At 55.4% G+C, this 12,241-nt stretch overlaps 1 protein-coding gene across 1 annotated transcript in view; it reads right to left on the bottom strand.

The window, feature by feature from the left end:
- PRMT8 (protein arginine methyltransferase 8) overlaps positions 1–11,166 on the bottom strand; it is a 78,373-nt gene extending 67,207 nt beyond the window's left edge. The window contains exon 1 of the mRNA XM_027093295.1: positions 10,651–11,166. Within this exon, the coding sequence (XP_026949096.1) occupies positions 10,651–10,725 (75 nt within the window). The 5' untranslated portion in view covers positions 10,726–11,166. The remainder of the gene's footprint in view (positions 1–10,650) is intronic.
- Positions 11,167–12,241: the final 1,075 nt, after the last annotated feature.

The following is a 12,241-nucleotide window of genomic DNA, read 5'->3' as shown; positions in this document are numbered from 1 at the left end:
GGGGGGCATCCAGGAGGTGATGCAGAGATCCAGGCAAGAGATGGGGGGCATGCCCAGGATGGCCAAAGTGGGACCCAAAAGAGGAGGACAAACTCAGGGCAGAGGACGAGCCGATGAGGAGCAGAATCACCAGGACGTAGCCATGGAGACGGCACAGAGGAGATGGGGCTGTGCCTTGGGCAACTCCACACTCAGCAAGATGACGGCCAGCAGGAGGGGGCAGAGGGGTGGGAAGCGCTGACACCAGGAGGGGCCCTGAGGAGTCCGAGGTCCCTGTGTGGCACCTGAGCGGAGGCGTCCTGCGGGCAGCCAGACATACAGCCCAAGCTCGAGGGCCGGATTTGGGCTTCGGCTGGGAATCCTCAGCACATCAGGGAGGAGGCGTGAGATGGCCTGGGGAGAGCGTGTCGCGCCAGAGAGGGTGGCCACCCAGCCCCCACCTGAGGAAAACAGCACCCGAGGTCGTACATCAGCTGTAAAGCCAGGGCTGCTAACCTTCCTGACCCTGACCCTCAGATCCGCTCTACAAGATTCCCACCCAGGGCCTCACTCCCCGCCCCCCCGCCCCCATGTGCCCCCCATACAACCACCCTACCACGTTGAGTCATCAGTCCCTGGGTCAACCCCAGAGCTCCAGGCTAGTGGTTAAATGTGCACCTCATGGTGCGTTACCTGCTCTGAACTGCAAACCAAGCGTGACAAGTACATAAGCGCACGAGCACGTGCTTCTGCGTGACAGCCCCGCAGACTCACGTGCGTGTCCACACCTCCACGCGTAAACACACCCGCCGCCCCGCAGCCTGGACGAGGTCGTTTACATCCACCCGCGCTGAAATCCGCAAGGACTCTTCCCACTTTGCACTGCGAAGTTTCCCCCAAAAGCAAAACAAAAGCTAAGCAAATAAACACAAAGTTACAACAGGAGGAAAAAGGTGAGAACATGCGTTGAGTTTCTTTTTTCTGTCTTCTCCTGTGATTGTATTTAACCTTCATGGATTATAAAAATGGGTGTTAATCCCAGAGGCATGAGGATGAGACTCAAACTCACGTCTGCCTCCAAAACCCTCCCCGACGGTACCCTGGGAACCGCAGCTTTCACTCTGGAGAGCTGGGAGTAGACAGACTCTGTAACAAAAGGAAGTTCGCTGGTGTACGTGTGATGTGCGAGTTTATTTCCTTTATTCATTCAATAAATATTCATCACTTCCCTGCTAGGTGCCTGAAGGCAAGAATTGCACTGATGCACGTTAATAGCGAACATCCCTTAATTAGGATCCCACTTACCCTCGTGATGGGCTGCAATCATTTTTGTGGGATTTTCTGATTGCGTCTCCTTAGAGAAGTGCTGTCATAACTGCCTGTCAGGGCGAGATGAAGCCCTTGGATGTAATGCGCCTGGGGGAATTGCAGCCTCTCGTTTTCTGGCAGCTCCAGCTGTTAAAGGCCACCCCTTTCCTTCCCTTCAGCTAACAAGAGACGATGCTTCACCATAGAGCTACAGGTGGGGACCTGAAGGAGGGATTTGCTCATCGCAGTTCCCTTTGTAGTGGTTTGGTCTCAGCTGTACCACCCTCTGGTTGGGCCTCACCCCCCGTGAATGTCGTTTACTGGATTCATGGCCAAGAGGACAGGGTGTTTAACTCGGTAATTAACACCCGATTTGCGGCGCCTGCCTGGGAGACGCCTGTGTCCTCCTCCCCTCCCACCAGGCCTTGTTCTCCTGCCGTGGGAACGTGGGGAACATCAATCCAGTTATCGAGCAGTAGGAGTGGCTCTTGTCCCAGCAGCAGGGCTTGGGGGCGCCCGGAGAAGGCCAAGAGGTCTGAAGTGGGTGCCCATCTACACCCCCCCACTTCTCTCCATCCCTAGGGGCTCCGTGAGGTTTTGTTTTCCCGCTGTGGACATTGCGAACACCGCAGCCCTGGACCCCAACACTGAGTGTGCGTGTGGAGTGGGGCAGGCCAGCCCGCGAGGCATGGAGAACGCTGTCCCTCCTGAGAATGCTTGGATCAGTGAGTCCATCACGTCACCAGTGGAGGCCCTTTATTCACCTGTGCGCCCCCCGCCCCTTTGAGACACCACCGGATAAGCCCGGATGATAAATCATAGCTCATCTTGAGTACCTGCCGTGTACCTACGTGAGCTTCACACGAAGTCACTCATTTAACCCTCATAATAACTCTGCGGGATAAGGTGCTACCACCACGACACAGATGATGAAACCGGGCACAGATGACGGTGTAACGCGTGCACGCCAGGACCCAGCCCGGCTGAGGTCTGCACCCAGGCACAAGCCCCAGGTCCTGCGCCCCGAACCTCTGCACAAAACTGCCTCAGGCCCAGAAGCCAGCAACCCACGTGGCTGAACTGTATGGAAGGTGCCGAGAAAGTCCTTACCGCTCCCGTCCTCCAGAAGAGCCCTTCACGGACGCTAGGAACGGGCTCACGATGCTACCACTACGATAATTCTCTGGCAACGACAGAAAGCAAATCGCCCGGGAGGACGAGGGGATTGAACACGTGGAGCCGGGTACAGGCTGGCAGAGGCTCCAGCCAGCCTCCACCCTCTCCCACACACGGACGGACGTCTACCAGTTCCTTCCAGTCCCCAAAAGGCTCTCAGTGGGTGGGACCTGGTGTGGGCAAAAGTGAGGACACACTTCCCGCTGGGGATGTGAATAAAAGAGGGGGAAGAGGCCCCAGTCAGCAGCAGGGCTGTAGGATAGGACTACTTACTGGTCCTATAATCTCCGTCAAGACAACCGACCACTGTGAGTTTCCATTTCTTCAACTACAAAACGCGAATAAGAAGAGTTGCTTGTAATGTTGTGTAAATTAAGCAAGGCAACGCATACGAAGCACTGAACACATGCCCAACACAAAATAGGACGTGAAAATGGCAGCTCTTGTTATAATTTTGCTGCAACTCAAGGAAGAGGGGGCCTGACCAAGGTTCTGCGGCAACAGTGGGCAAGTTGGACAGTGGGCAAGCAGCAGGAGACAGACTTAAAGGAGAGAGACGACCTTCACTGACTCTGCAACTACTCCAAGCCCTCTCTACAGATTCGTTGCCATCTGCCAGCCACTCTCTACTCAGACCTACTACGTGTGGGCACCATGTTAGATGACGTTATGAGTTGAATCAAGTCGCCCCGAAAGATGTACTGAAGCCCTAACCCCTGTTACCTGTGAATTTGACCTCATTTGTAAACAAGAACCTCGCTGATGTAATCGGATTAAGATGAGGCCATACTGGACAGGGTGGGCACTGATTCCATACGACTAGTGTCCTTAGAAGAAGAAGAGATACAGACACACGTAGGAGAAAAGGCCACGTGAAGACGGAGGCAGAGAGGCAGTGCTGTGTCTACCAGCCAGAGCATAGCTGACAAGTACCAGAAGCGGAGAAATAGTCAGGGAACAGATTTCCCCCTAAGAACCTCCAGCAGGAGCCCACCCTGCTGACGCCTGGATTCAGACATCTGGCCTTCAGAACTGTGAGAGAATAAATTTCAGTTATTTAAGCCCCCAGTTTGTGGCACTATGTTGCACGAGCCCTAGACAATGAAATAAAACTACAAAGATAAATTTAGAAAACCAAGTTCCTGTCCTGAAGTCTCTGCTATTCATTTCATCCCATGCAAGAAGCTGGATGAGAGTTCAGGTTTAACATGATGGCCTCAGTCCAGCTTCCAGAAAGGTATACTTTGTTAGTCAAGAGTTTTGCCTGGCCCACCAGCTGGGACTCCCGGACCCAGGGACATCCGGGAGGAACGAGGACTGTCCTGGCCACAAATTATACTGGGTCCCCGCCACCCACGGGGCATAGCAGTGAGAACTGAAAGCAGGAGGAGAAAGTCGGGGCTGGTATCTTTTCCTCGGTTTCTTCCCAATCCACCATTCTTTGCTTCTCCTGTTAATCTCTCCATTCTTTCTCTTTGTATTTTAAGTGTCTACTCTGTTCCTTCTGCTGTCTTCACAGCCCGGTGGACTGGAAAAAGCAGAGGTCTCAGTGGCTAGAAAACCAGAGTTTGAGTTCCATCATTTACTAGCTGTGGGATCTCGGGCAAGTAACGCTAACTTTCCGTGCTTTGGTTTCTTCATCTGTACAATGGGAATAATATGTAACTTGACGCGTTATGTACGGTGTACAGGATGTAACATATGTGTGTATGTTTGTAATGTATGACGGCACCCACTCAACAAGACGATATATGCCGAAGCATTTTACGTGTCGTACGAAAAGGACAGAGATCTCGCTATGCACAATTCTTAGATCTTACCCAGGGAAACACTGGTTTTCGATATTACATATCAGGATATACCAGAAAATTAGCATCAAATGTAAAAACAGTCAAGCCGGCGCTAAAGGGGGTAGAAACGGCATTGACCTAAGAGGAAACATGGACCCGACGCCAACACCGGAGCGCTCTGATGTTGGCAATGTTTTCCTGTCTCTTAATTTGAATGATCTGAAGTTCCCATCCGGCTCTAAGAGTCTATGACTTTATGAAAATGTATACATCGAGCTGTTTGCTCTTATAAAATTACACTTTAAAAAGAGATCTTTGCGTATGGGTCACCCATTACAAATCTGGAGAAAGCTGTGATGCCTGAGGGACTTCTAATAACAAGTGAAGGAGAAAAGCCATTTGAGGTGTGATGTATCCGGCGGGCCAGGTACCACCGGAGGGGCATGTCTTCTCCAACACGCCTCTCCTGGCTAATCCAGAATTTCAGAGGAAGGGGTTGGAAACGCTCCAAACAGAGGCTGGTAAAGAGGGTGAGACACCCCTCCTGCAGCCCCCAATGCAAAGGCAACCAGACGGTTTTTAATCTCCTTTTAGAATAACATAAACCAAGGTGACTCCAATTGCACTGGAAGAGATGGAGCTCAGACCTAAGGAAGAACTGACTTCCTGACTCTTGAGATGCACGAGGGGTTTGGGGAAGTTGCCTCCTGTGAAGCTTTGTAACAAGGAACCAAGGGGCCAACTGCGTCGTGGGTGCAAGAAGTGGGCTCAGGGCTGGAAGCGCGGACACAGCGACCTTCGCGAGGCCCCTTCCCGCCCGCGCTTCCCCTCCTCTCGCCAAGGAGAGACAATGGGACAACACGCCTGCCTGTCACACAACACGACCCCACCTCCAGCTACCTTGGCAGCTCACATCTCGCCACGTTGCTCATTTTTTTCCTGCTGGCACCGTAGACTCCAAGGTGTAAATGCTGTTTTTACAGATTTTTGCACGTTCCACGCTGGAATGTGATAATCACTTCACATCGCGGTTAGCACCGAGGAGGAAACGAAACCCACTCCCGAGTCAGAGACGGGAGTGTGGTTTCACCCTCTTTGACAGCCAAAAGCCAGCGGGGGACTCTCTGCAGAGCCACACCTCTCGGGGGCGGGGGGCGCAAAAGACACGTGGGCATCTTCCTAATTCTCCTGAGCTCAGTTCAGGGCTGAAATCCGTGTTTGCTGAGGGATGTAGACTGTGGTTTGGCAATCATTTCAGCTGGAGAAATAAGGACGTAGGAGAGTCCATCCAGCTGGTGCTTTTCTGGCGCGACTCCTAAAAGCTGACAGGTTGACAATCCTGCAGGCCTCGGGAGCTCACCATGCTCTAAACCCTTTGCGTGAATTAATTCATTCAATCATCGCAACAGCCGTACAAGGCCCAGAGGGGTTCGGGGACTCGTTCATCATAACAGCACGTCCACTGGGTTCAGCGTAAAGCCAGGCAGTCTGGCTCCAGAGCCCCACGCTCGTTGGAAAGACACACGATGCAGACCCCAGAGAGGTGGGCCTGGGTCCAGCCTCCTCTTGCCCTTTTTCTTCTCCTCCCCTCACCTTTGTGCTATAGGACCACACGCTTGAGCCGAAAACCCTGAGAAGAGGGAACCATGAGCGACGTCGGAATTCAGCCCATTTCTCCCCATAACTCACGGGGCAGCACCCATTGGTACCCTAACCCCACTGTCCTATTGTAGGAATTTTCCCAGCCCATAATTATTCTCTCTCCCCAGGCCAGTAAGTCAATAGCACATTCCAAAACCAGTCTCCCAAATGACTCCTATGCTAAAACTATTTTCTCACCCCGGGGGCTTCTCCTTTGAGGTGCGAAAACCCCAATCAGGGAGTCGCACCGTAAGTAATGCATCAGGCTTTCGCCGAGAACCAGTGAAGCAGAGGCTCTGAGGGTCCATCATCCCCCAGGGTTCATACTGGGCCTTGTGATTAATCCCTTTATCTGCTCTTCAGACAAACACCCCAGGGGAAGAGTCAGTAATAATGGACTATGAAACAGGTACACAGGCAACCAGAGTGCACCCATGCTTCGAGCTTTGCAGCACCTCGATTCCCAGAAACTCCACTCATTTTTTGAGTTTTCAGGGTCCACAATGACCTAAGCACAGGAGTGGGGATGGGAAGCCCAATTCTCAGAAAGCCATGAGTGATTAACACCCAGAAGCCTCACGAGCTTGTTCATAATCCCACGAATCAGGCAACATTTGTGAGCATTTTAAATTTACTCTGTGTCAGGCACCGTGTTACGAACGGGGTAGACACCCTCCCCCCCAAAAAAGTTCATTATCCAACTGAAGAAACAGACATGTAAAAAGCCAATGGGAGATCAGCTCGGTGCTTTGTGACCACCTAGAGGGGTGGGGTAGGGAGGGTGGGAGGGAGACGCAAGAGGGAGGAGATACGGGGATATATGTATACGTATAGCTGATTCACTTTGTTATAAAGCAGAAACTAACACACCACTGTAAAGCAATTGTACTGCAATAAAGATTTTTTTTTTTTTTTTTAAAAGCCAATTATCCTGTAATAGGAAAAGTGAGAGACAGGTGTTAGGAACACAGAAGAAGGAGAAGGAAAACTCACTCTCCGTGGAGTGGAGGATAAATGGTGGATCTGGGAAGGCTGCTGAGAGGAAGAGACCTTTGAACTGGGTCTTGCTGGTTGAGGAAGATCTTTTGTTTCCAGAGAGAAGGGGGGTGGGTAGAGCAGCCCAGGTAGAGGAACCAGGAAGCACAAAGGCATTCAGGCATGATGTCAGTGTTTGCAGAGAACTGCATGGGGCAGGTACTGAAGGGCTAAGGAAAAGGGCTCTATCCTGTGTCCTAAAGGCAACAGGGCGACATGGTAAGTTTTGAAAGCAATGTCCGATCATGAGCAGATTTGTACTTCTGAAAGCCCATCGAGGGCTGGATTAGAGAAGAGGATAACAGGAGAGAGGCTGTTGCCTTAGTGAGGGCAGAGTGAGGGTGGTGGCCTCTGCACGGACAGCCGGCTGGGAAGGAGACCAGACAGTAGAAGGTTTCTAATGACACATGCGGAGCAGGGGATGATGCCCTCGGCCGAGGAGGAGAAGCGCATCTGAGGGACAGAGCCAGAAAAAGCAGAAACGGAGCTCACCGTGCCCACCCTGCCCCCGCCCCAGCTCCAAACTTCACTGGTCAAGGGAGGCTCTGCTCACAAGCAGGTTTTTTTGTTCCCCACTCTCTCCTGCCTAAGGATTAGAATATCTCTCCCTAAAAACCTTGTGAGAGGTCACCTTCTCCCTGTCACCCTTGCCTGCCCCAACACCGCATCTCTCCCTTCCCAAACACCCTCTCTCCCTATCCCTCTCTCCTGCTCCCATCCAAACGTGGCATCTTTTTAGAAGTCACGTAGGGACCTCCCTGGTGGTCCAGTGGGTAAGAATCATTGCGTCCACTGCAGGGGGCAGGGGTTCGATCCCTGGTCGGGGAACTAAGATACCGCATGCTGCACAGTGCGGCCAAAATAATAATAATAATAATAAAAGAATAGAAGTAGCAATGCAGGGCAAAGGGCAGTAAATCAGAAGCAGGGGCAGTCTGTGCTCCAAGGCTGTCTGTCCTGCTGACCAGGTAACTTTCAGAACTTGCTGGACCTGTCAGCCTCAGCATCCTCACCTGTAAAATGGGGCTAAGAAATGAAAACTAATCTTTGCTTATCTCACAGGATTATGGTGAGGATGAAATGAGATAAAGTGCTTGTAAACCACACCAAGGAAAGGCAGGAAAAGGTGCTACTGAACTATCTGGATCATCTGGCACTACTGTCCACCAGACTGTGAGTTCCTTGAGGGCAGGGGCCTGGTGTCTTCATCTTTGGATATCGAGAGCCTAATCATTCCTGGCACAGAGTCAGTGTTTGATAAAGATGTGTTGAATTAAAAACAAGGAGCGCTACCACCATAGACACAACACACACACACACACACACACACACACACACACCCCCCACAGAGGCATCCTTGCCTCCCTCTCTCTCACCATAAATGCAGGCAGACCCACAACACCCCACTTTTGGAAGTACTGCTCTAGTCCTGGCTCATTCCAAAAACAGCCAGTTCCTGGAAGAAAACCAAGTGATTGTCACGCTGCCTGGATGCCTCCATTGGCCACGTCTGACCAAGTCTGAATTCTTCCCCTTCTCAGGGGAAGCTGTGAAGAACTGAACCCCAGACTCACTCCCCTTCCCGGAGCCCCAGCTGGATCTGCCCCTCCCACTTTGTGCCAGGCGTTCGACATGGGTTTTTTTCGTTTTTTTCTTTTTGTGCTCTCAGGAGCTCGGCCGCCTATACTGCTGTTTTCATTGATGCCTTGAACAGAGCTGGCATGTGCAACCGCCGAGAAGGGGGAGTGCGGAGCTGCGGGGGAAGCATGTAAAAATAGCCTGGCGCGCGTCGTTCTGCCTGCTCCGGACTCCCTGAACCGGGGCCGAGGTGGGGAAGCTCACATCGCCGTGCACAGTGCGGAACCTGGCCGGGGTCTGCACCCAGACACGGCGCAACAACCGGAGGGCCGGGGGGCTAGAGACCTGCGAAAACTTTTTTTTTTTTTTTAGAAGCCGAGCGGTAGGGGGATGGGTAGAGAGAAGCTGTTTCTTGCTTCTAGCGCTCCAGCCACACGGCTGCAGGGACTGCTACGTGCCCGCTGGTCCAACAGATTACAGAAGTGCAGCCTGGACTCTGAGCTAGTTTTAGAAACCCATTCTGCAGGTGGGCGATGGGAGGGAGGAGGGCGAGGGGATTGGTAAGGCTAGCTCTCTGCCTTGCACTACACATCATTCTGAGTGTCTGCTTGCCTGGGGGCGGGTGTGGGGGGGCGAAGAGGAAGTGGCGAGGGGACCGCAGGCGCGCATGCTTTGCCCTAACTCAAGGTGACGGCATTAGCTCCCGAACACCCCACGTTCTCCCCCAGAGCGTGTTTGTTTCGAAATCGACAGTTGCCAGATACATGCTGCTTCTAGTTTCTCAGAGAACGGGGATTTTAAAAGCTTTGCTGCCTACGCGGTGGGGTTAGGGGGTAGCTGCAGTTCAGACCTCGAGGGGAGAAGATCGGGAAGGGTCTCTGCCCCTTTCTGCAGCCCAGCAAGACAGAGGGACAATCCCCGTGCCACACCTCCATCCCGCCCCACGCTGCATATGGGTAACCATATGTGAAGTGCACGGCAGCCCCACCAGACACCCGGCTATTAATAGAGCCCGGGAATTTGCTCTCTGCCTTTTTCCTGCCACCGAGTAAGGGATGATCTTCACACACATATCCCACTCCGCCCCCCCCCTCGGCGCACCGTTCCTCCACGAAGGTAAGGGGGCTGCCCACGCGGATCCCCTTCGTGACTACAGGTGCCCAGAACCTACGGGCTAACCCAGTTGTAATGACAGCAGGGTCAGAGCGAGGCCAGGGAACGCAGCCTCCAGTCTTTGCGGCTCCGAGCCAACTCCAGAGTACAGAAAGGGCAGCCGCTGGGCTGCCGGAGGCGGGGGACCAGAGCGCAATTTGCGGAGCTAGAGCGACCTCCTGGGAACTGCTGCGGGACGAGCGGCTGCGGACCCATTTCCCGATGCAGCGCGGCGCGCAGGCCCCACGGCCCGCGTGGGCTCGGCTGCGGCAGGAGCGGGCGCTGTCCCTGGTCCTGAAGGTGGCCGCGGCCCGAGCTTCCTCCCCGGGGTTAGCGTCCCAGAGGCGGCTCGTAGGTGCTGGAGGGCAGACCTCTCCCCGGCCCGGATGTGGGCGCGAGGGTCTGTTGGTGGTGCCCAAGTGCCATCCCGGCACGGCGCACGGGGGCCCCCCTCCCCGACCCCCATCCCCGCGGCCCGGAGCTCTCCGCGGTGCTGCGGGGACCGAGAGCTCGAGCTTGAAGGGTAACGCCGAGGGAGCGGCCGGCCGGAGACGGTCAAGGCGCCGCAGGGAGCAGACCTGGCCCCCGGATCACCCATCCCGATCCGGCTGAAACCGGCACCCTGGAGCCCTAACGGAGCCCAGAGGGGAGGGCAGGGGAGTTCGGCCGCCCAGGGTTTGGGACGTGGGGTGGGGGAGGGTGGAAAGCGAGCAGCGGGGGGGCAGGAGAGGGAGCTGGGGTGAGAGCGACTCTTTTGCATTTTCAAGAGGGAGGGGGCCTGAGACAGGCACTGTCTTTCCCGCACCCAGCACACACACACACACACACACACGCACACACGCGCACACGGCCGGCAGAAGCAAGCGGGATGGAGCTGGGAAAGTTTGGCACCAGGTGCGGAGCGGCGGCGGCGGCGGCGGCGGCGGCGGCGCGCGGCGCGGGGGTCCCGGCGGGCTGCGGGGTCTCCGAGCCCGGCCTCTCGCCTCCTTACCTCGGTGTTCTCGGCCGTGTTCTCCGCCATTTTCCTCCTTAGGAGCAGGCAGCGGGAGGAGTGTTTCATGCCCATAAGAGCCAGCAAGGGTTTGGTGATACAGAGATAGTGCCGAAAGAGAGAGCTGGTGTAGCTTTAAAAGAGAGAGAGAAAGAGAAAATGGGAGGAAAAATAAAATAAAATAAAAGCCCAACCCAGTCCCTCTGCTGGAGCATCAGCCGGTACCATCAACCACGGTGGAGTCTTTCCTGCAGTCTCCACTTTGTTTTATTTTCCTCCCTTCTCATCGGCCTCGGATTCCTTCACACAGTTTCGAGTTCCTGTGGCGCCCGCGACCCCCTCCCCGCCTCTCTCCACCCGCGCTGCGGGCCAGGCAGGAGGGAGGGAGCCCCGAAGGCTCCGCGGAGGCGGCGGCGGCGGCGGCGGCGGCTCCTCGCCGGCTGCTCGCAAAGTCCGGCCGGCCGAGGCAGTCGACAACTCCTCTCAACTTCTGCCGATCAGCGGGCGAAGCAACACGCTTCCTGCGCGTCCCTCCCGGGGGCTGAGCCGGTGAGTGGGGGCGGGGAGGAGGCTGGGCCGGGCGGGAGGCTGCTGCTGGGCGCAGACCGAGGGCCCCCGCGCCCCGGGCCGCCCCCTCGCCCGGGCTCCGGGGGTCTCTGGGCCGCCTCCACTCCCGGGCGCCGTGGACAACTTGCTGGGGGGGGGCGAGGGCTGCGCGGACGCAGCCGGGCCACGCGTGATGCTCAGAGAAGGCAGGCGCCGGGGCTGGGCTCCGGCAGGTCCTCGGACCCGGTGTGCGTCTTCCCACCGAGGACGGGCCCTGGGCAAGGCTGGGCCACGGTCACCTCGCTCCCATCCCAGCGCCCCCCCACCCCAGCTCTCCCGCTCCGCTGCCAATACATGCATCCTTCCTCCGCGTTTGGGGTTTGGGGAGCCACGGGGTGGATGCCTGGATGAGGGAGGGTCCTTAACTCTTTCAACTCTAGGGCTACGTGTAGCATCATGACCCCTTTTTTCTCCCACTCTCCCTCTCCAAGGACCTGGGGCTCCAAGCCTCGCCCAGGCCGAGAGGGTGGGACCAAGGTTCAGCCAGAGGTGGCCTGGGAAAGAGGGTGGGAGAAAGTCAGATGGGTGAGCCTTCCGCCGCGCTCCCCCTGCCCCGGTCTCCCCGGCAGCCCCCTGCCCACACATCTCTCTTCTCCCTCCTCACCCCTCCCCCAGCATCACCAGATCTTGAAGTCCCTTTTATGGGAGAGGAGGAGAATGTCACGTACCCATTAGGATTCTCTTGATCCTTTTTTAAGGGAGTTTGGGCGGCAGCAGAGGGTGTGAATTTTTATACAATGCATTCCTGTCTTCACTTTGAGAGCTTCTTTTTCTCTGTCTTACTGGCCATCTGTCAGGCGGGTGGGGATTAAAACGGGCTGGGGGGGGCGCTCTGTGTCCCCCATTACAACAGGCCTCTGGGGCTGACTCCTTCGAAGACAGCTGCACTTTCAAGCTTTCAGTTCACAAGTCAAGGGCAGGGACCTAAAAGGGGCTCCTTGGGCGTCCTGGCTCTCTTCACTTCCCCCCTGTGCTTACCTAGGCA

This window comes from Aethalodelphis obliquidens, unplaced genomic scaffold, assembly GCF_003676395.1.
Source record: "Aethalodelphis obliquidens isolate GAN/ISIS:26980383/991018 unplaced genomic scaffold, ASM367639v1 scaffold83, whole genome shotgun sequence".
Taxonomy (NCBI): domain Eukaryota; kingdom Metazoa; phylum Chordata; class Mammalia; order Artiodactyla; family Delphinidae; genus Aethalodelphis; species Aethalodelphis obliquidens.
Note: the sequence above shows the minus strand (reverse complement) of the source record. Positions and strands in the feature narration are given on the sequence as shown.